The sequence below is a fragment of the Musa acuminata genome, chromosome BXJ3-2, assembly GCF_036884655.1.
Source record: "Musa acuminata AAA Group cultivar baxijiao chromosome BXJ3-2, Cavendish_Baxijiao_AAA, whole genome shotgun sequence".
NCBI lineage: Eukaryota > Viridiplantae > Streptophyta > Magnoliopsida > Zingiberales > Musaceae > Musa > Musa acuminata.
In genome coordinates, this window is record NC_088350.1 from 19840963 (window position 1) to 19866002 (window position 25040).

The window sequence follows — 25040 nt, forward strand, 5'->3', positions numbered from 1 at the left end:
TACCATTTGTATATTACCCACCGTCATTACCAGTGAGTTTGAAAAAAATAAAAATAAAAATTAAATATATAAATAAATACCCTTTACAAATTACACTAATGTTCATTTTTTTATTTTTTTCTATCTTTTTGTGTTCCTTCACAGAGTCAAACTTTGATGTTGGGGAAAAAATAAAGTACCTAAAGAAGATTGGAAGAGAGTTGAAGATCAAAAGATTGCATTACACCAATGAAGTTAAAAAAAAAAGAACCCATCCAATTTGATGTGTAATATTTATAGTAATCATTTCTAAACTAAAGAGCATCAACAAGTTAGGTAAATTCAAATCTCATTGCCCTGATGATCAATTCATGAACACTAATTATGATGATATATCCATATGTTTAATTATATATATATATATATATATGTATATAATATGATAAATTTGAATTTTTGGGCGTAAGCATACTATATATAAATATTGTCTCACAACAATATATGGAATAGTGGCAAATCAGTGCATCCAAATGCACGACACGTTTTGGGTCAACATACCGTCGTCAATACTGTAAAGAGGCGACCGCGGGCATCTCTCTCCTACCGTTGTCTGTTTCCCCTCCCCTCCCATTCTCTCTTCCCTCTTCTTCTTCTTCTTCTTCTTCTTCTTCTTCATCTCTCTACTCCATTCCTTTCACATCTGAAACCGAGAGAGAGATATACTTCGGGTTTTGTATTTTCTTTCTCCCGCTTCCGTGCTTCTTTGGCACTTCGCCGCTCTCCGCTCATCGCCGTGGTTCACCGCCGGCGGTCTCTGCGACTGTTGCTGCCTTCGGAGTTGCTTCCTTCTCCAGGGTTGAACCCTGAGAGTTCCTTCCGATTTGATTCGATCTCGGGTCCCGCGACGGAGGACTGATATGATGCAGCGAGGTGCGTTCGGATTGATTTTGGGTTTTCCTTCTTTTGTTTGCCTTTTCCTTTACTTTCTCTCCTTTGATTTTAAGCGGTAATTGTTCTTCTAACTGTCTTAACTTTTTTTATAAAAAGAAGGAATCTTGGTTCCGTTTTAGTTGCGTGATACCGGATAAGTTCTTCTTTGTGAAAAGATTGGTTCTTGATTGCTATCCCCCCTGCAAGATTGGAGCTTTAAGCTTACATTTCGGCTTGTTTGACTTTTTGCTGATTGGGTTTCTTGTTTCTTGATGAGAGTGGAGTTGTATGACTTATCTTCTTCTGGTTCATGTGGAAAGAATGGACTGCTGATGGCAAATTTTTAGCTGTGATCGTGTCTCTGGGAATATTCTGGCTATGAATACACTTGTTGATTCTGCTTTTATTGCCTCTGAATGGTCAATTTTGTGTCAAAAAGTGTCTTAGAATCTTCTCTATCTCATATGATTGTTACGTGAAAAGCAAGGCGGGAACAGACTTAAGCTGCTTCATCTCTTTTGTGCAGTTACAGACTTTGATATCAATAAGTTAAGTAAAGAAACTCAGTTCCGGTGGTTGAAGCCAGTAGAAGTCTTGTTTATTCTGCAGAATCATGAGACGTTTGAGATCACTCAGAAGCCTCCCCAGAAGCCACCTAGTAATCGATGCATTCTGTTGAATCTTATACCTACAGTGTTCTAATGTGCTTGATTAAGGGTCTTCAGCCCTCTATCTTTTCAATTTTCTGATTCGACTTTCTTGTTCTTGACAGGTGGTTCTTTGTTTCTTTTCAACCGCAGAGTGCTTCGTTATTTTCGTAATGATGGCCACTCATGGAGGAAAAAGAGAAACGGTAAAACCATCCGTGAAGGGCATGAGCGACTTAAGGTACATAGTGTTAAGCTTTTAGTATGCTTCTTTATGTAGGATGTTGCTTTTATACTCTCCATGTCTTCGTGCAGAGGATTTTTCTTCTCTTCTTTCATTCTGTGTCTTGAGGTTTGCTTGCTTTGCCTCATCAAAAGATTTGTTTAATGTCATCCATATCTTTTTGATGAGGGTGAGCATTGTGCCATTATAAAATTACTCCTTTATCACCTGTGTGAGCAGGGTTCCAGTCAAGGAAATTTGTCTTTTTACTTGCAGGGACAAGGCTGTGTATAATAGATCTATCAAGATAATCCTTTTTTTATTCCTTAAATGTTTTTGTTAGTCCTATATTTCTTGCTTTCTTTAGATATGCTGAAGTTTATTTGTTTACAAGTAATAATTTAAGCATGAAGCCATAAACAGTACCAGGGAGGGGTTGCAAGGATATGGCAATAGATGAAATCTTAAAAAATTAAGAAAATGAACAAGATGCAATACTGCACTGGCATAAAGGAGAAAAATATTATAGATATAAAACATTACAAATGACTTATCGTATGCAATTTCGGTAAACAACACGATGACAAGAAGAGCTATGGATTCAAGGAGTGAAGGCCATAGTATCGCAAAGGCGGATCTTCCGTATGTGCATCGAATTTTACATCGGATGAAAGCCTTGGTCATCAACATATGAGGGCTGTGTTTCACAAAGGGAAAAGTTCGAATGTAAGTACTAGTGAGTCCCATGGGAGGGACTTGATCATGTAGAGGTATGATCGAAGCAGCTGGAGAGTTGGACTGCTCCAGAGCCCATATTCGCTTAAGGGAACCTGGCAAGTCAGAGGACAAGGTCGAGTAAGCGAACGTTGCTACCAAGGAAGCTAAGGAGAACAGAATCGGTGCAAACCCTACAACGTGATGGCAGAGGCCATACATGGGAGTTGCAGTCTGTCTTTCCATCGACCAAAGGGAGCTACTTGGAGAACACAGAGGTGTTGAAACAGGGGGTTGAAAGGGGCGAGGAAGTGACGACGAGTCCAAAGGGACTTAGCTACCCAAAATTAAGCATTAGTTAGAATGGAGGTGGACTCGGAGGAGTGCCATAAAGACATATCTACTGATCGTGAAGAAAAGGGATGCAGATGCGAGGTGACGGATAGTAGGGCCATGGGCATGGCAGTGCCATGGTATCGCAGAGGTGAGACTTTTGTAAAAGTCATTGATCCTTTGCTCTCATGGAGGGAGAACGCTTGGTCGTGAAAGGGGCTGAGGAGGTGGAGCATGCAGAGGTAAACTCTAAGTACCGAGACAAGGCTGAAGGGCAGAGGCCAAGGAACTTCGTAAGACCGGTGTCAACGAGCTTCTCATCAAGATAGCCGAAAGTGAAGGGCTTCGGGTCATGCAAAGAGTGCACGACTAAAGAACGAAGCAAGCAGTACGTGGTGCTATACCTTTGCTACTCAATGGAGTAGGCGGCAGGGTTGATGGAGAAGACGGTACAATCTTAGAGGCGACCAAATCTATTAGAGAATTACTCCAAGTTGGGGTGAAAACTTCCTGCATTCCAAAAGTTCGATGACATTGAGAAGGTGAATCACAGTAGCTAACTCAATGCAAGGAGTGCAAACACTTCGAGTGCTTCAGAAGCATGAGCAAAGAGCAGGCAAAGGTCAGCCTCCCCGAAGCCTCTCATGGTCTCTTAGGACCCACAAAACCCACAAAAGAGAAAATGGGTTAGAGAAAACGTCTCACTCGGGATCCACAAGCAAATATTCCAGGAAACACTTCATAGACAATGTAAATTATAAACAGACTTTACAAGCTCTGAACAGTTGCACAACAAAGGGTCAAAATGGTCCACTATAGATCGAAAATCTCTCACAAGTGTCCACATGACACAACCTTTATTTACAAGCCTAAAGCGGCCACTAACCCAACTAAAATGGGACTATTAAACCTTCGGCTGTCCCTCTACATGCTGTGCAAAGCATGAACATACCAAAAGACACAGACATACATAAGCATTACATCAAACATTCTGTTTAGAAGTTTGGCCATGACATTCTCCCCCACTTATTCCTTCGACGTCCTCGTCGAAGCCTTTACCGACACTGCAACTCCTCGCCTTTGCTGAGTCTTCAATCTTTTGCTCCAACTACAATACGTCTCTTGGCTCCCAATTGCTCTCCGCTGTTGCTTTTGAGTAGTCGAACCTTTTGATCCGCTATGCTGTTTCAACTCGCCAATGACTTTGACTCTAGTGTGGGGTTGGCTGAGTTGTGTTGATCTTTGTTGATTCCTGCGGATACTCCAGATGAAAGAAAAGACCATCCTTACTATGCGCCAGTCTCTCAAATATCATATGTTGCTTGAACTGGGTGGATGCTTGTTGGAGCTTTAACGAGCATCGCCTCGTAAACTTTCGAAGTTTTGGGTCCTTCCTTCATAAAATGTCCATCGACTCTTCTTTCATTTAGTTGTCACTTCCAAGTAGATTCGTATCACTTCTGCTTTCGATTGGCATTCTGTTGGGAAATGAAGCGGATAATCTACTCTCGGTAGTACTGATCACTATTGGTGAGGATTTGATAACTATTGTCTTCCATTATCTTCGAAGGGTCTTTGAACCTGTGCAGCACTCCTCTGCTGGATAGATAAGAGAATTGGGGTACTCAGTTTCACCCATTCTCTTAAGAGTTGAGAATGCAATAGTTACTTGACTTTGCCCGCCTCCTCAAGGGTTGTACTCCATGCAACGAGCTGGTTACTAACCTTCGCCTGCTCTTTGCTCACACTTCTGAAGCACTCGAAGTGTTTGCACTCTTTGCATTGAGTTTGCTACTGTGATTTACCTTCTCAATGCCATCGAACTTCTGGAATGCAGGAAGTTTTCACCCCAACTTGGAGTAATTCTCTAATAGATTTGATCGCCTCTAAGATTGTACCGTCTTCTCCATTAACCCTGCCGCCTACTTCACTGAGTAGCAAAGGTACAGCACCACGTACTGCCTGCTTCGTTCCTTAGTCGTGTACCCTTTGCATGACTCAAAGTCCTTCACTTTCGGCTATCTTGATGAGAAGCTCGTTGACACCGGTCTTACGAAGTTCCTTGGCCTCTGCCCTTCAGCCTTGTCTCGGTACTTGGAAAACTCTAAATACTTGGAGAAACCGAGATCTATCCCTCCTGGATAACTGTCCCATTAGAGCAACATCTCTCTTCATTTCGGAGACCACCATCTCCTTGAACTACTCCGATTTACTAAACAAACTGTGCATTGTTCTGCTTCCTGTAAACGCACTTGCTAGATTGCGACTCCACGTCAATACAGCCCCCGTTGCACCACTCAAGGCCTAGCAACATGCTGAACTCGCTGCACACTTCAGCCTCCTACCGATGTATCCTTCACATACCGAAGAGAAAGTTTCAATGCTCTATGACGCCGAGTTTCGGTCGCCTTGGGATGGCCGCGAACATTCCATCGTCCGCATATAAGCCCATGCATGAGTACCGAATTCTTCGAGTTAGCAATTCCCGTCACCTCTGTGAGCTTTGCACAACTTTTTCGGTCGCTGAGCAACTCATTCCACCTTGCATTGTTTCATCCTTTACCAAGCACCTCGCTTGCCTTGAGCACCATCAAGTATAGTTATCAACGTTGAGCCGTAACTCAAACTCAGCCATCCCAACCTTTGTGCGCTCCACATTCTTCCAAGCTTACTTGTTCTCGTGGTGCCTCTTGCACGAAGGGTTGGCCATTCCTCTGAATGTCAATCTCAGATGCCCGCTCCTCTGAGCGACTCCTTTTCCCTACATCTCTATACCCGTTTTCCCCCAAATGGTCGCGCGTGTGCTGACTGCCCTCAACGCAGCCTCGCTAGGTCCCCCATGTTTGCATGCCAAGTGTTTCTATGAGTGCTTATCCCGCTCTGATACCATCTATCACGGACTTAGCTAGTTTTGCCTAAGTCGTGCGGCACCCTTGCGTGTCCGTCCGCAAAGGTCAGCCTCCCCAAAATCTTCTATGGTCCCTTAGGACCCACAAAAGAGAAAACGGGTTAGAGAAAACGCCTCACTCGGGATCCACAAGCAAATATTCCAGGAAACACTTCATAGACAATGCAAATTACAAACAGACTTTACAAGCTCTGAACAGTTGCACAACAAAGGGTCAAAATGGTCCACTACAAACCGAAAATCTCTCACAAATGTTCACATGACACAACCTTTATTTACAAGCCTAAAGCAGCCATCAACCTAACTAAAATTAGACTATTAAACCTTCGGTCGTCCCTCTACATGTTGTGCAAAACATGAACATACCAAAAGACACGGACATACATAAGCATTACATCAAACATCCTGTTTAGAAGTTTGTCCGTGACAGCTCGGTATGCTTGTACCGTATCGTACCGAGCCAACCTCGAAACACCGGTATGGAACGGTATTGCATACCTTACTTATCATTATATTTATTTATGGTATTAGAATATATAGGCACATACACATAAATAATAATAGGTAACTGACACCTTTGACCTATTCTTCATGAAAGTTCTTTGAGAATATAGACAAGATAATAATCAATTTTGAAATAAATGGGATAAGATCATTATTTTACTTTTGCATATTAAATGTTTAATGCAAGTGACCTGAAACGATGTATCTAATCATATGTCCTGTAGTATAAGATGATAAACATTTATGTAAACAAAGTTTTCCCAAGAAGTATACATGAGGTATCCTACAAGCATCATGAGACAGTCCAATCATGGCTGTAATTATTTAAAGATATTGGATTTAAGATGAAGTCACAAATGTCCAAGAAGTACCGTACGTCCACTATATATCTGATATGGACATGCAAGCAGTTCAAAGAAAAATTGTAGCAAGTCATGTGTAGCTTGTCGTCTTTTATGCAACTTGATTAAGCTTCTTGATCTATAGAAAGCAATTCAAGAAAATATTGTAGAATGTTTTTAACAATTAACATCTTTACACAAAAGTTAAAACTACTTTGTTTATAATTAAGAACCTTCAAGAAATAACTTTGGTAGTGCCACCCAGCAGTCTATAATTCATAGTTTAAAAAGTGAGATTTTAAAACTCATAGTTCCAGTCGTGAGAGTACTTTGTTAATAATTAAGAACCTTCGAGAAATAACTTTGATAGTGCCATCCAACACTCTAGAATTCATAGTATGAGAAGTGAGAATTTAGAACTCATAGTATGAGAATTGAGAGCAATTCCTTCTAATACAACTGGATTCTATCACAGTATATCCATTTTGTAAAGCAAATAGTACGAGAAGTGAGAGTACTTTGTTAGTAATTAAGAACCTTTGAGAAATAATTTTGATAGTGCCATCCAACACTCTAGAATTCATAGTATGAGAAGTGAGAATTTAGAACTCATAGTATGAGAACTGAGAGCAATTCCTTCTAATACAACTGAATCCCATCACAGTATATCCATTTTGTAAAGCGTATAGTTATTGACTTCATCCCACATATGAATCTGTAAGCCTGAGCTTAGAAGAACAAACAGACATTTTTATCTAGTGAATGGGTTGTTACATAGAGTAAATTCAGCTATTACCTGATAGGCCTTTAATAAATTCTTGGACTTTATGGGATCTAATTGCAACTGTAAAAGCAATGACTTATAAGGCGCAAAATAAGTATGAAATCCAAGATAATTGAGAGAAACTTTTTGACAATAGCTGTCTTCTAAGTATGTATTAGAAAAAATATATTCCTAACAATCAGAGTTTACTGTACCAATGCGTACCACCCGGTACGAGCGGTATGTACTGATCCAACAGGATACTGGTATGCAGATTGCCCTCTATCGGGCAGCACCAATCACTTGACCCCGTATTGGGCAATACGGGATTTGTATCGGGCGGTAACGATCAAAATCAAACTATTATCAACCTCTATCGGTTGGTAATGATCGGATTTCGATCGTTATCGATCAAGAGCTGAGATTGCCCTATTTTAAATAGTCAATTTGACCATTTGAGGCTTAGAAAAGAGTTTTTAAACCCTTTCCTCCCCCCCTCTTTCAATTCATTTCACTCTCTCAATCTTTTAAACTCTCTCAAACTCTTTTTTACTCACATCTCGTTCCTATTCTCATATTTTCATTCTCCTAAACTCAACAAAGCTATGATTTATGGATTAGATCAAATTTAGGAGGCTAATTTGAGAGGATTAAGAGGAAGAGCACTCTGATCAAGAGGTATATATTCTCTTTCTAGATTTTTATTGATTTATGAGATGATTAAGCCTATTATATATGGTGTATGACTTAATGTCTAATATGTTGTTTGATATATTTTGGATGGTAAAATAGTATTAATTATGGAGTAATTAAGATCTTTAATGCTGTAATTAGTACGTTTAATATTGATTTTTTTTAAAATAGACACCTAATAGGTCAAATCTTTATATTTTATGCATATTAAAAATTGGATCATATGTTTATGATGATATAATAGGTTTAAGTAGATTTTAATTAAGGTTTTTATTATTATTAGTAGTAGTTTTAATGATGATTTAATCAAAATTTGATTGATATTATGTCAATTTATATTATTTTTACTAAAATTATACTAAGTTTATATTTATTTCTGACTTAAAAACCCTAATTTAACTTTCTTTTATTTTTAGATTTTTTATGATTTTGGGCAACTGTTGGTATGCCTTGGTGTGTATCCCGCCTGCTCGGTGCACTAGTATGAACCGAAATTATAATCCTTACTAACATCAATCAGTAGTCATGAGTTTAGGAGTTGCATTTGGCACCAAAAACTGCTATGCTACATATTTCAGAAATCATGCCAACTTTTTTTTGTTTTCCTTAATTGTAGAAAGAAAGTAGATCAAAATTGCATGTCATCATATGGTCAAATTTATCATTCGTTTTCTAATTTTTTTGCTTTGCAATATAAATGATTTTAGTTTGGTCAGTTTTTGATACTTTGGCTAATTTAGTATATTTTTTGGTTATGCTGTTGATGAATTTTATGCTAATTCATTGTCTCAATATGCATACTCATTGCCAGATTGGAAATTATGAAGCAATAAATTGTTATTATGCCCATGGGGAACCAAATTCTTGTTTTCAAAGGAGGAGTTATTGGATGCTAGATCCGTGAGTTATTCTACTTCTAATTACTTCTGGATCGTTGGAATTATTAATTATCATAATTTTCAATTGAACCATGTATTATAGCTTGCTTTTGCTCATAATTGTCTTAGTATTGTAATTTCTTTTGAAATAAATAGAATCTGCTATATCTATTTGGCTGTCAGCAATTTTTAGCAACCTTAAACCATAAGTTTATATGATACTTTGTGCATGAGATTAATTTTGGAACTTCGGTTTACATGTAGTTATGAAATGAAGTCTGTTGAAGGGGGTAGTGGTTGATGATGCAAGAAGGGTTCATGTGAGAGAGAGAGACAAGTGCATGCCCTTTCCATCCACATTGCTAGTTCATGCCCGTACCAAAAGATACTGGTTGATATGAATCGATCCTAGTGAAATTGCATTAATTGATTAGGACTATAGGGAATCTGTTTAACAAGTTTCATACATCTCCAAAATTATATTAAAAATAAACATAAATTATCATTGTAAATTGGTAATGGATAAACTAAAGCATATTGAATAAATAATCATGGTTTATTTATTGGCTTATGATATTCTTTTGATTGATGATAGTTTAGTTGAGATTAAATTTTAAACTTGAATTATGAAGACATACCTTAGAAATAAAGATTATAAATTAAGTAGGAATATGATCAAATATTTGAAATGTAGTTTTAGGAATAAAAAGTCTTTGTAACTTAAGAGTTTCAGGCAAGGTTTGCCTTACCAGTCTAAACTAATGTACCAGTCAATCAGCTGTATGGTATGTACCGCCTCATACCGGTGTACCTCGTCGTGCTAACGATATAAGAAATTGATAAAAAAAATAGCTCCAAATAGTCCTAAAAAAAAAAATAGATTAAGATTTTTAAGTTAGAAATAAATATAAATTTAGTATAACTATAGCAAAAAATATAAATTAAGAAAAAAAGTAACATATATATTTGATTAGAGAACATATAATAGGCTTATTTAATTTAAAAATCATCAAAAATTGAGAAAAAAGATACATACCTTTAATTAGGGAGTTCTTCCTCTAACTTAGGTGTTAATCCTCCTTAATTAGCCTATAAAGTTTGATCCAATCCACAAATCGTAGCCTTGTGAAGTTTAAGAGAGTACAAATGAGAGAATGAGAGAAATATATGAGTGAAAAAGTGATTGAGAGAGTAAATGAGTTAGAGAGAGTGAAAGGGGAGAGAATGAAGGGGTAAAAAGGGTTTAAAAACCCTTTGCAATGGTTCAAATGGTTAAATGGACTATTTGAATGAAATAAATCCTGGCCTTTGATCAGTATCGATCAAAATCCAACTGTTATCGACCGATACGGGTCGGTAACAATCGGATTTTGACCATTCTGACCTGTACAGATCTTGTATCGGACGATAAGGGGTTATATAACATAGATCACTCGGTATAGGGCAGTCCATGTATCGGTCCCTTGTCGGATCAATACATACTACCCATACCCGGTGGTATACCACGACACGATAGACCTTGTTAAGGTATCTTAGATCAGTTATTCAATAGGATTGAGAGATTCGTAAGCACATTATTTATAGAACAAAATCTAAGTGATAAATTTGGAAATGGATGCTAGGGTTTTTGTGTGATGACTGTGTTTCCATTTAAAATTAATTTTTTAAAGATAATTATAAGGCTGCATATGTAGGGTTACTATAAATAATAGGATAAGAAATGTTTCAATTTAAAAGAAATTATTTGTTGCCGTAATAAAGGATAAAAAGAAAGAAAATGATCTGAAATGTATATATTGATTCAAAGAAGACCTATAAATACTGTGACTAAATGATATGAAGCAATTTGAATTAGTGGTGTAAGGATAGAGGAGACCTAAGAAGACTTTACTAGAACCAGCAATGGAGATATGAATGCTCTTGGTTTTATTACAGATCTCAGATTACATGGAGCTTAATGGTGGAGAAAAATCCATGTAGGCAACCCAAACTAGTTGAGACATTATGGCTTGGTATTGTCATTGTATAAACTATAAAGATATTATTACCAAAGTCCTTAATTTTGGATACTGGACCAGTGTCAATCCTAACCTGGCCTAATACGGCTCCAAGCTGTACCAACATACTATGTGTCAGTACATACCAAAATATCAAGCTTTAAAAAGAGCCTGAAAATTAAAAAAATTATTGTATGGCCAGATTCATAATTTTGTGCACCGATATGTTCCTATGAGGGCTTCGACTGGTATTGAACCAGTCTGTATCGGTCTACTGGGTGTCAGTACGCTGATACATACTGAGTCTGAAAAAAGACTGAAAAAACTGAAACTATAGAAAAAAAAAAACTGCCAATACAGGTCATCTACCATCCTGAACTGGGTGTAACAGCAGTGCAGGCCCTGTACCAGATGGTATAGGCCTCACATACCAGTATGCTGCTGGACTGATTAATACCACCAGTGTCGAATTGTACTTAGGGGTAGGGGTATTGCAAACTTTGTTGCTGGTAGCCTGGTACAAACCTATACCGGGCTGTATGCCTTATACCAGGCTTGAATTGTCCAATTTATCCATAAGATATTGGATCGGTTATACCGTCTGTACCAAATCATAACAGGTGGTATTGCAATCCTTAATTATTAATAAATTTACCAACTTGAAGATAAGCCACACTTCATTGTAGGTGATAGCATCTCTATTTTTCTAAGAGATAAAAGACTACTCTATATCCTTTCCTTCTTTCTTTCAATACCCTTTTATCTCTATAGTATATGATGAATGATACATATTGTAACATTTATGGTAGATGGTAAGTGTGGTGGATGCAACAATAAACAAATGGTAGTAGTGTCTTTATTGTTTCATAGTCATAATCATTTATTTTTTGATCTTCTCTATACCTCAGCTTTTATCTTCTTTGCCTCCTACTTCTCTCTTCTATGCTTTTCTTTAGACGTTGTGGAGTTGGCTAAAATTGACCCGTATTGGTCAACTTTGATTGGGTTCAATTGATTCTAGTTGTTTCCTGTTGATTTTTAACTATATGGTAAAAAAATCGATTAAAATCATATTGTTCTTGAATGATATTGATATCGATCGGTTGTCTCATATCAGAATCAACAGATACTAGAAATAATGCTTTTGAAATTCATTTTAGAATCTTTAATTGTTTAAGCTGAGATTCTTCCCTCCCCAGTTTTAGCAATCTTGACCCTTGAGAAGTCCTACTATGACACTAAAACTTGCCCTTACAATACATGCGAAAGGTATACATGGTAAAAATTTATGTTTTAAATTATTAAAATAACATAATAGCACAAATAATAGAACTGAGGATGTCCCTGCTTATTCAGACTGTATATTTGGCTACTTATATGTGATTGCATATACATGTCTATGTGAATCATCCAAGTGGCTGTTGACCACATAAGGCATCATATAGGCTATATATGCAATCAAATTGTATTTTTGCATCTGTATAGATCCTATGCAATGCTGCCATATGATTGTGTACACATATGCGGCTACATAGACTTCATTTTAGAAAATTAATCTCATTTACCTTGATACAAAAAAAAAATGCAGGGTTACCTGGATGCTCAAATTGTGTGTTCCATGTTGGAAATATATGCATTATATCCATGTTCTAGACATTTATTAATCATTGAGTTGAACTTTAATTGTCAAGTGGAAGAGCTGAGAAAAGAGGATTTTTTGGTTTTTAAGTATCCTTTAGCCTCATCTTCATAAATTTCACATTTTCAAGACATTAAAACACAAGCATCATATGTAATCTATGCAATGCAAGTTATCTTTCCTCTGCTTGTGCCTACATCTCCTTTCCATCTTGCTGCTGCATTCGACACCTGCATATATGTCTGAGTTGTCACTGATTTACTTTCCCATATAAAACTCAGAAAATGTAGCATTGAAAGAGATATTAACTTATTCTTGTGCTAATCTCTGGATTCTGGATTGTAGCTGTTGGCCTCTATGTAGACATCTTAGGCTTGAGAGAAACAGATGCATCTTGAAATCTTTCTGACTGCTGGTAGTTGCTGGCTAAGCTCCATAGATGTATTGTTAATTGTGGGTGATCACATGTATTGTATATTCTTCTTCAGGATTCTCCACTTTAAGTGCCCTGTGGGACTTTTAAATGTAAGGTCGATATTGGGACTTGTTATTCTGCCAAGTCTCTATCTATTTCCCGCTCTTCTTTCTCTTATGGAAGGATCTATTGTGGTTTGGGGCACATGGAGTTCATCTGACTTGTGCTGTATGCAATTCTGGGTATATTCACCAACCTTTTCAGGAAGGATTGTAACATTTTAATTTATACTGATATCAGTAAGTTCATTATAGCCAAATACTAAAAAGTATCATCATCGAAGTTGGAAATATCATTTTTGGTCATATTAAACTAGATTATATTGTTAATGAAATTTCTAGTTAGTAATATGAATGAGTGTTATGGTTGATTATTTCATACATAACTAAGCTTGAGCTACGGCTGATAAGACTGACAGCCTGACAACTGTAATGAATTCCATTCTCAATGTTATGCCAGACCACTTTATATTTAAGTTTCAGTTTTAGGAATCTAGTTTCCAATATATTGCTGTAGTCACAGATTTGTACATGCCTACTTATTGTGTTTACTTATTTGCAGGGCCTTTGACCACATTGTTCTCGTACACTATAGAGAGGTTATCAAGGTTTGTTTTTTTTTTCAAATTCTGGACATGCTTCTTTTTTCAGCTCAGTCATGTTTATGGAAGGGAAAGACATTTATACAAAGTTGTTGAAGAAGAAAAAAGACCCCAGTATGAAGAAAGGATATCACAGTAATCACCTTAGAAAGGAAAAAGCCAAGACAAAAGAAAGCAACATAATATGGAAGCATTTAGCTCGGACACAAGCATCTTTTAAAAGGATTTGTTTTCATACTCTTTACCAAGGATTGAAAATTGGTTGGACCAATCCATATTGACTTGTATTCACCAGTCTGATGAGAAATTGGGATGCAGACTGAGTGATTTTACCTGGTCCAGTCCAAAACAGATGTTAGTGACTTAATGCACAGTTACCCTGCTAAACCTAGCTTACCTCCCAGTGTTAGTGAATAAAACCAAGACCAGTGGGTGCTTAACCTATAGCCCGGTGTTCATACCCCTTTTTTAAAATTATTTTTATATTTTTTTTTATGACAGTTAACTTTTTTCTAGTTTTCACTCTTTCCTCCGGTCCCTCTCTTTGGTCTCTCTTCTCTGTTCCCTCCTTTCTTTCTCTCATCACTCTGTCATTTCTCTGTCATGACTCTGCTGCTTCTTCTTTGGTGTACCTCCTCTTTTTCCACCGCCATCTATTCTTCCTTCACTCTTCCTCCTTTCTCCGTTTCCTCCTCCTTCTTTTTCTACCACTCCTCTTGTGTTGCCACTTCCTCTCTGCCTTGCCTTCTCTTCCTCCATTCTTCCTCCACTGTCCTCCTCTCTGCCTTGTCTGCTATCTCCTTCCCTTCCTCCACCTTTTTCTTCTCCCTCCTCCTCCTTCCTTCTTCTCTCCCTCTTTATATTTGGTCTGTGCTGTCTGGTGTGCCTGCATATTGATAATGTACCATATATTAGTCTGCCAGTGTGTACCGGACCCATATTGGTCCGGCAGTGATCAGTAGAGATCTTGGACTGAAACTTAAAACCTTGCTATTTATATGCCTTTTCATGAATTCTAAATTGGTACTTGGTTCTCTTCAACTTCAAATTATTCTACTTTGTTTGTTAAGTGCCACTTAGTATCTGGAGATGATCTATTTTATGACCTTCTGGGATTTATCTATCAAGTATTTTATCACAATCAAATTATGCTTTAAAACTGGTTTGAGATCCTTTTTCCTTTTCTTTTTCCTTGAAAGTGGAGGAAAGGAGGAAGGGGTTTCGTTGGAAGTGAGTTTCAGTTTTTACTATCTAGTGACTTTGTAGCCTAGTGGAAGACATATATAAAATTATCCTGCAGAGGAAAAATGTTTTGTACTTGGATTTTAACAAATGAGATCGCATAATATGAATAAGTTGAAAGCCTTCCAGATATAACCCTCCAAATGATTTTTGAAGTATCGGATGAAGAACCAGATATAGTCCTAAAATGATTCTTGAAACATCTATATACATACATACATACATACATACATATATATATATATATATATATATATATATATATATATATATATATATATATATATATATATATATGTATTTATATATATATATATATATATATATGTATTTATATATATATATATATGTATATATGTATATATATATGTATATATGTATATGTATATATATATGTATGTATATATGTATATATATATATGTATATATATATATATGTATATAGGTATATATATATATGTATATATATATACATTTATACATGTATATGTATACAGATATATATATATGTATACATATATATGCATACATGTATATATACATGTATTTATATGTATATATATTCAAGTTTTGCTCTAACTAGTAAATTAGTTTATGCAAATCTTAAATATGGAACTAGAAAAAAAATTATGACATCACTTATAAATATAGAATGATTAGTGAAATATCAAATTATGAGTGACTGTTTGTGAAAAATATTACAGCTCTTATTTATATCTAAACTGAAAGTTTAGTTCAGGAAAAGTTTTATTTTGTGAGTCATCAGTGTTTTGCTTATGCTTTCTGAGTTCTTTGTGCCACTAGTATACTGCTGAGAAACAAGGTTTAAGTTACCATGGCTGGTGATATGATTATTGTTCTTTGTTCTGCAACCCAGGGAAGACACATTCCTAAATCTATTGTCAGCAGCTCAATTGATTCTTGTCCAACTCTGAGATATAGCACGAGTGTCAGTAATGATCAAGCACAGGGAATTCATTCTCGTACCATTGAATTTAATGATCCTTGTCAGAACTCATGTAGTCCAGGATCAGTGGAAGAAGTTATTTCTCAGGTCACTGGAGGAAATATTAAGATGTCCCACTTAAACACAATGGACAGATCAGAATCTACTAACCAATTATTGCAACCAGAATTAAGTCAAGCACTGAGAAAGCTTGAAGAGCAGCTAAGCTTAGATAAGGACAAGGATAGCTTTGCTTCTTCTGAAGAAGAACTGCCCCCATTCTGCAACCTGAATGTGGAAACACATAATACACAAGATGAAACAAGGAGCCCGAAAGAGGAGGCACTTCAGAATCCACTTGATAAATTCCAACAAATGTCAAATGGTCACAATGAAGATAGTCTGCAATATGACAGTAAGTTGAAGAGTTCATGCATGTTTTGTTGTTCGATCAAGTTGGATAGATTTGGAATCATGTATCTGTTAAGCTTTGTTTATTGCTTGTGGTTCTTGATGAGCTGAATCAACGAAAGTAATATTATATGCAGAACAGTTTATCAAGCATTACTGAGCCATGTTTTTGTTTCTTTTTTAGTTGTATTTAAACGTTTTGGTTGTCGTGAACCATCTATTTAACCTTTTATGATTTTAACTTCTGAATTTTGAATATATCAACAAGTTAATAGCTTATTGATTAGCAGCCTTTTTCATTCAAAAGAGACTCTACATCTGAACTTTTTCTTCGCTTTTACTTTGCATTACTATATCTTTTACATAAAAAAGCTGAACTTTGTTCTACCTTACTCTGAATACATTTTGTGACAATGAATTGATTTGCTATGATAAAGTTTTGGAAGAAGAATAGAATTAGTGATATCAAATAGAAACACAACAGAAAATGATAATTTGAACTAACACCACTTTAGCTATCTTTGATTACAATGAATTCCCCAGTCATGAAAATTTTCTTTGTTGACATATCAGCTAGCCTATTTTTTTTAGCACACTATAATCTTATTAATTTTATACCTTGAAGAAGGTTAGCTCCATATGATTAATAATTCATCTTGTTTATGATGGAACTGCAGATGGTTTGGAATGGCATCATGGATCCCTTTTTCCACAATCTTATGCCACTGAAGCAGACAATTATGGAGCCAATTATAGTCTGCTGATACAAGGAACTGGCGAAACTGCTCCTTCAGCTGAAATAAGTGAGTTTTCTTCTTTGTTTACAGATATGTGGTTTGACCAAAGTCAGTTTGGAGCTCCTCGTCGAACAGAATCAGGTTTGACATTAGCAGAAAGGTATCTGTTTACCATACGCGAAGTCGTTCCTGAGTGGGCATTTTCTTCTGAACCAACAAAGGTATTTGGTGATATCCACTGTATTCTGTCGAGACTGATTCTGGGTTAGCTTTTTGAAATGTATTCCATGAGAGTATGTACTATTTTGCCCACTTGATGGTGGCTAAGAGTAGGAAGTAATATACACTAGAATTAGTACATGTTTTAAAATCACAGTTATGGTTTTAACTTTTGTGTATGTTCAATGGTTGGTTTTCAGGTTATCCTTCTTGTCTTTTATATCATGGAGTACTAGCAACATGAATAGATAGATTGATTCTAGAGTAACCAAGTAATGGTAGAGAATGTAGATGACTGCTTTATGATATTTCAAACGTGAACAGAATGTATGACAGGAATATGCCCACTTGCTTTGATATTTCTAACTGCCAATGAAACATGGACGAAGGTTATGAGACGTCACAATACAAACACATATAGCAAATCTTTGTAAAGTAGGACACTACACATCATAGATACACTATCCAAGTACATATTTTCCATATATTTACTGTAGTTGTGTATTGTAAGTGTATGTTATGTGCGAGTTTGATAATCTGTTATCACCATATGCACAACATATAGAAACCATTTATATAGATACTAAAATATTAGATAGATATCCACATTATTTAAAGTCAAAATTCCAGTGTACAAAATATTGTCTTATTTAGCATGATTAGAAGCCTTAGATGATGCATCATTGGTTACATGTGAAAATTTCAACATGGAATGAGAATTATCTGGTAAGTGTTAGTATCAGAGATGTACACGACACCGAGACCAAAAGCAAATTTGAAAGATTTCCTGCTTCAATTAACTGCCTTTATTATAGGTATTATGACATGCTATTTACTTCCAGAAGTTGCATGTTGTATTGATTATATGTTGAAACCTAAAGTTTGTGAAGCCTCTAATATGTTATGCTCCAGAAAAGCAAGGACTTATACTTCCAAAAGTAACTTGACTAATTTCTATGGTTAATTTCTATATCCAGCTGAAGTACTTGACTAAGTTTTTATTTTTTCCTTTTTAACATTATAGTCAAATTAGTATCCATCTAGAAAATCAAATACAAGATTGTCAATAATCCAATCATATGGTCTGTCTGCATGGCTCTTTTAATAGGTCTGACATGATAAAATTATGAAAGCAGGAAGCTGAACTTACTGAGTGTTTAAGCTTATAAAATAATATTTCAAATTATTATTAAATTTTATTAATGTAATTAAAATATTGAAAAACTTGGTTTAGGATAAATAACACTTAGTTACAGATTCTGATTAAAGGCTTCAGATTTTCAGGGGAAAACATAGATAGTATAACAATCCTAGAAATTTGATAAGCTTATATTTGGCTTCACATTCTTTTCGAAATATGATAATAGATTATTTTCTATGATGCTTCCTTTTTGTGACATCATCTCCAATGATTTAGTTGCACGATATCAAATTACTCATTTCTACTTTTTTAAATGTTTGAATTTTTAATTTTTTGGAATCTTCTCTTAACCTCTTTTTTCTATATCCCAAACTAATTTATTACAACTTTTTTCTAAAATTTCATTGCTTTCTTTCTGCCCATGCTCACTATCAACTATCATTGTGCTTTATATGCCACTCACAGCCGGCCTCATCGATGATATATCTCCTCTTCCTCTTCTTCCTTCTTCTTCCTTCTTCCTTCTTCCTCTCTCCCTTCCTTCCTTCTTCCTCTCTCCCTCCCCTAGCCAAATGGTATCATAGACTGTTCTGACATACCATGTCTTGGTACTTAGGAATGAATCGGACTGGTATGGATCTAATGTTGGAAACTGAAAACCTTTGTACCAGCTACATGCTTTGATACCAGTTGGTATTATTTCTTTGTTATTTTTGTGGCTGGTACTGAGTGATATAAAAGGTTTGGTTTATCACCTGGTACATCGACATCATATCAGTCCAGCAAATTTACTGAAATTGGTATTCCATTGAGATTGAGAACCTTGGTTTCTATTGCAAATTAGAGTGTGATGTTCAACTTCCAATTGTTTCTTCAATTCAGTGTACCCTATTTTTTGAGTATAACAAAACCAGCATTTACATAATATTCCATTTGAAATAGCTAGAAATGCAGTTGTTTTTTAAAGGAAAATATATGTTCTTTGCATCGTTTGTAAAATTGGTGACCTTAACTACAAGAGGGAGTAGTTTTTAAGTATTAAGCAAGGTCTTACCTACTGGTTGGACCTATATGTATTGACTTGTATCTAGTGGTCCAACTAAATACTGGTATTGAAATGTTTAGCTTGATACTGGTACATATACTATTTATTTTATTATTTTATTCAATGATATCAGTTGTTTACCATGACTGTACCAGTCAATAGGTCAATAGCTTGATACCAGTGCATATCCTGTCGTCGAGTTCATTTTAACATGAAACTGTCACTCTGCAGGTTATCATCACAGGAGACTTTCATTGCAGTCCTTTTGAGCATACATGGACTGTATTATTTGGAGATATTGAAGTTCCTTTGGAAATTGTTCAGGATGGTGTTTTCCGTTGCTTAACTCCCCAGCAAAGTGCCAGAAAAGTCAAACTGTGCATTACATCTGGCAACAGCCAACTCTGCAGTGAGCCACATGAATTTGAATTTCGTGAGAAGCCAGAAAGAGCAAGCTCCAGTAGTACATCAGTTGGAGCTGTTGGAACAAAAATCTCAGCGGAACTCTTATCTCTGGTCAAATTTATGCAGATACTTTTTTCTAGTGCATCAAACCCTCAAGAAGATATTGAACTGGAAGTTGATCCTTTGAGGAAGTTGGAAGGATCCAAAAATCGGTTAGAACCAATCATCGAAGCTCTCCTATCTGGCTCTATGGCTCCAGAAAAGATAATGAATGCAATCCTTCAAGAACTATTAAAAGATAAGTTGCATCAGTGGTTATCATTTAAGCATCAAGGGGCTACCGAAAAAGATCATCCACTATCCAAACAAGAACAATGCATCATACACATGATCTCGGCCTTGGGTTATCAGTGGGCCTTACTTCCAATTCTCAAATCTGGTGTATGCATAAACTACCGTGATTCAAATGGATGGACTGCACTTCACTGGGCTGCAAGTTCTGGAAGGTATCTGAAATCAGTGCATCCATTTGCTTGCACTGACCTAGAATCCTAGCGTGTGGCTGAAATGAAATTATTTGAAGAATTAAAAGAACATATCTATCTAATTTTGAGCTTGATTCCTGATAACTTACACATGTTTAAATAGCTTTTGGGAAATCGACTTTGCAGGGAAGAAATGGTTGCTGCACTTCTTGCTGCTGGTGCTTCAGCCGGAGTTGTCACAAATCCAAGTGCACATGATCCAGCAGGCAAAACGCCAGCTTCTTTAGCTGCTGCCAGTGGTCACAAAGGTCTTGCTGGATATCTTTCAGAAGCTGCACTAACCAGTCATCTTTTTTCTCTGACAACTGAGAGAAATGAGAGATTCGAGGAGTCTGCTTATGTGGAGGTCCAGAGAGGTGTGAACAGTATATCTGAGAGGAGTGCCCATGCCCACTCAGATGGTGGGACAGAGGATCAACTTTCACTTAAAGATTCATTAGCAGCTGTCAGAAATGCAGTTCAAGCGGCAGCCCGTATACAAGCTGCTTTCCGAGCATATTCTTTCAGGAGGAAGCAACAAGAAGCTGCCATATGTATGTCTCCAGCAGGCATACATGAACTTTCTGTTGCATCAAGGTCACATAAAGCATTTTATGGTTTTAGTGATCAAAAATATGAGCAAGCAGCTTTGTCAATTCAAAGGAACTATCAGCGTTGGAAAAGACGAAAGGAGTTTCTACAGAAACGTAGATGTATTGTGAAGATACAGGTACTTGAAATTTGCATTCTCTTTTGATCTTCTGCATACATTCGGGACATGAGTTGCACGTTACATTCGGCATTACCGTTTGCATAGAATAAGCAACTTCGATATCATTATGCTTATTATACTATTCATAGAATGTCTATGAAATATAGAAATATACCAACAAGTAAATGTAGTTATGAACAAATTCATCTTTAATAATGGTGGCATAAAAATAATTCTTAATACTTTAAATTGTTAAGAGTGTGGTTTCCTCTTTGAGAGAGAAATTTCCTAGATGTCGACACTTAAAGCACAAGTCTCTCAGACATTTAATAAATTTAACTTCACGAAAGTCCGATATATTTCTGGAAGTTAGGTTTCATAATGTATTCTAGTTATTTATGAACTGCACACACTTTGGCCAGAATCTATTTGTACATCACAATCTTGCTTCCAAAGAGCACTTTCAATGAATTCTATAGAATCCTTTTACATGAAAATATAAAATTGCATTTGAATGTTTCTAGTAACAACCCGTAACGTGTTGCATTACTTGGAACAAGTGTTTGTTTTGACACTAATTTTATTTGAGTAGACATTGATAGACAGTACTCTGCCTTTGCCATATGGTCATGACTTTTTTTTCTTTCTTCTTTCAATTGTTGTTATGACAGGCTCATGTAAGAGGTCGTCTAGCAAGGGAAAATTACAAGGAGCTCCTTTGGAGCGTTGGTGTCCTAGAAAAGGCCCTGCTGCGATGGCATAGAAGAGGAGTTGGCTTACGGGGGTTTCAAGCTGAGCCAGAATATATCGACGAGGAAGAAGATGACATAGTCAAGGTTTTACGTAGGCAAAACTTGGATACAGCTATTAATGAAGCTGTCTTCAAGGTCACATCCGTGGTAGGGAGCCCTCGAGCACGGCAGCAGTACCGCCGGATGCTTGAAAGCTACCAACAGGTTAAGGTAAAAAAAAAAAACTTAGAATTCATATGACACCGTGTGAAGATTGTGATGGTACAGATTTACAGCTTACTACCGAGTTTGCAGAAATGATGGAAATGGTGCATCTTTTATCATTCAACATGAAACTTTAATTGGCTGCTGCTTCTGGAATGTCATTTATTTAGAAGTCTATCATGTCTTGTTAGATTTGTTAAAAATCATGTGATTAGCTGGAGTTATGATTAAGCACTAGTTTATGTAACTGAAGTTTTAGATGCCCCTTGTAATGTTAAGTTGAAGGTTCTGAAATTTTCTTGCCTGTTCTCTCTTGAAATTCCCCTTTCAGGACTCGATCATCTTGTCTTCACCCAAAGGTCCTGATTCAGCTTCCACAAAATCTTGAATAAGGGGTAGCTGAAGCACAATGGTCTGGCAATCAGCAACCTTCTGGTCCGGTTCAGAATGTCTTTCCTCGACAAGTTTCTTAGGTACATCTTGAATGTGACCTTTAGCAGTGAAGTTACAGATTCATTGATGCTATCTTCTACATGTTGAAATCTAAATGATCTTATAGACAGGAAGTTTCTTTGAAGTAAAATATTGGAGTTCGTGATTCTTACATCCCATGTTCTTGCCATCTTTAAACTCGTGTCTATATGAGTAGACATCTCATCTCAAAAGATACTGATAGAACCCTAAGGTTTTATCGTAAAAGAAATGGAAGAAAATGGGATGATGACTTTGAGGGGATCGGCCTCTTTTTCTTCCATTTCTTCTATTTCTTTTACGATAAAACATTAGGGTTCTATCATTTGGTATCAGAGCATTTTACGATAAGACTTTAGGATCTTATCATTTGGTATTAGAGCCCTTCTTTCTTTTACGATAAAATCTTAGGGTTCTATCATTTGGTATTAGAGCGACGATCCTTGGCGTTCTCGTTGCAACAAGCAATCAATCAATGAAGGAAATATTATTCTAGTCTGTGAACTAAACCCTAGGAGGTCGATCCCCTTGAAACGATCAAGGAGGTCGATCCCCTCGAAGTGATCATCCCCTTTTTTTTTATTTCTTCCATTTCTTTTACGATAAAACCTTAGGATTCTATCATTTGGTATCAGAGCATTTTACGATAAGACTTTAGGGTCTTATCATTTGATATCGGAGCCCTTATTTTTTTTACGATAAAACCTTAGAGTTCTATCAAATACTTCTTCTTCGAGAATATTTGACAGTAATTAATGTTTTGCAGTTTCTTCTGTGGCCATAATTTGTCTTTCTTTTCTCTTTCTCTGCAGACCAAGCTGGATAATTGTACATAATAAAACAGCCGAAGAATAATCATGATGTGTGGAACTATCACAGCAAACTTGAGTTTAATCGTGCACACGATAAAGAAGATCGGCAACAGCTAAAGGATGGATCATTCCGAAAGGTTGGTTAGAAGATGAGTTCTAGATCAGTGTATATGTTTAAATATAATCTTTCGCCATTACCAACTAAAACGGGTGCTTTATCTGTTTGTCTACCTGTAATCTAGCGGTCGTACATAGTTCTTTGTAGAGGTTGCTCTCTTTGTATCTGCTTGCTACGAGATTTGTGGCATTACCTTCATGTATTATTCTGTTCTTGGTCCAAAGTTCACTTTTCTCTCACTTTGTTAATGTCACGACCCGGGTCTTATGAATTAACTGGTCTATCAACTTCATTTGATCTAAATCACTGACTAAAAATACTTAAACTGAAATTGATAAGTCAATTTGAGGGTGTTACAATCTCCCTCACTTAAAGATTTGTCGTCCTCGTCAAGATTTAGTATGAGTCCTCTGACTCCATCCATGAATAGTTTTTTTTTATTCGAGCTTTCTCAACTTCGTTTGGTTTAAACCATTGACCAAAAATATTTAAACTGAAGTTGATAAACTATCCTATTTAATATATATATATATATATATATATATATATATATATATATATATATATATATATATATATGGATAAAAAACATAACAATAGATTCTATTATAAAGAAAATATAGCATTTCAAGTCTATTGCAATCTTCCAACAATGTCAATTGTAAAGAAAACATAGTATTCAACATTTAAGTATTATCTTTAAATATAAATCCAAAACAATGTTGATTTCGACTTACAAAATGAAGTATTGGATGACTTTAAACTTAATTTCTATATGCATGTTAACAAGAAACTATATTACAAACATGTATTTTTTTTTTCTTTTTACTAATAACCAAAAAATCTTATCACGAGAAATTATATTTCAAGTAAAATTTACTATCATGATATAATCTTGTGGACAAGAAACTATATCTCACGGTAACAAGATATTGCTTCGTCCAGCACATCACACGACCGATGACGTCAAAGCATCGTCCTGCGACTTGAACGTGACTGCACTCATGGCCTGGTGGTGGGAGCGATAGGTGAGTAGGTTCCATGTTTCGGTGCAGTTTCCATTCCTTTCGTGCCCACGTTGCTGCGTCAATATTCGGGGCGCCCGTGTTATTTTGACCCTTCATGCAGCGAAGGGTCGCAATACTATCGCTCACTCACACATACACACACACACAGCTCGTGGACAGAAGCCATGGAGAAGAAAGTGATGCTGATCGAGAGCTTGGAACATCTGCTGGTAGAGAGAGAGAGAGGATGTGATGTGATACGCATTACATGTCCGCTTGTTTGATTGCTACATCCATAGGGTGTGTTGGCTGAGCATGGATTAGATACCGATAAGGATAGGACCAACAAATGGATAGCATTCCTATTAATATATATTATTCGGTATGAATCTAAACCCAACTATTTAGGCATCCGAACTCGATTGTCCTATCTAAATCTACTAAAGAAAACTCTTTAGTAGATATATATATATATATATATAAAAGAAAAAGTTATATTTATTTTGATAAGATTCATACTATCATTACTAGTGCGAGCTCCCCTTCTTCTTCCTCCTTCCTCTCGGATCGTACTTCTTTATCGTATCTTTTCTATTCCAAATTTACATAATATCAGGGTCGGTAAAAATATCTATCTTTTTTATTTTTTTATGATATCGGAGTAGGTTT

At 36.2% G+C, this 25040-nt stretch overlaps 1 protein-coding gene across 3 annotated transcripts; it reads left to right on the top strand.

Annotated features, from left to right (window-relative positions):
- Positions 1-540: 540 nt before the first annotated feature.
- Positions 541-23603, top strand: LOC103972836 (calmodulin-binding transcription activator 4). 3 transcript variants are annotated; one of them, XM_009387209.3, is made up of 12 exons: positions 542-909; positions 1436-1567; positions 1682-1797; positions 8847-8935; positions 13586-13631; positions 15745-16228; positions 16902-17182; positions 19598-20277; positions 20443-21025; positions 21679-21969; positions 22295-22436; positions 23247-23603. In XM_009387209.3, exons 1-11 carry the CDS (start codon positions 897-899, stop codon positions 22349-22351), a joined length of 2772 nt encoding a protein of 923 aa, XP_009385484.2. In that variant the 5' UTR covers positions 542-896; the 3' UTR covers positions 22352-22436; positions 23247-23603. The 3 variants fall into 3 exon arrangements, with proteins under 3 accessions (XP_064994190.1, XP_009385484.2, XP_009385485.2); XM_009387210.3 differs by having other exon boundaries at positions 1442-1567; XM_065138118.1 differs by lacking the exon at positions 22295-22436 and having other exon boundaries at positions 541-909.
- Positions 23604-25040: the final 1437 nt, after the last annotated feature.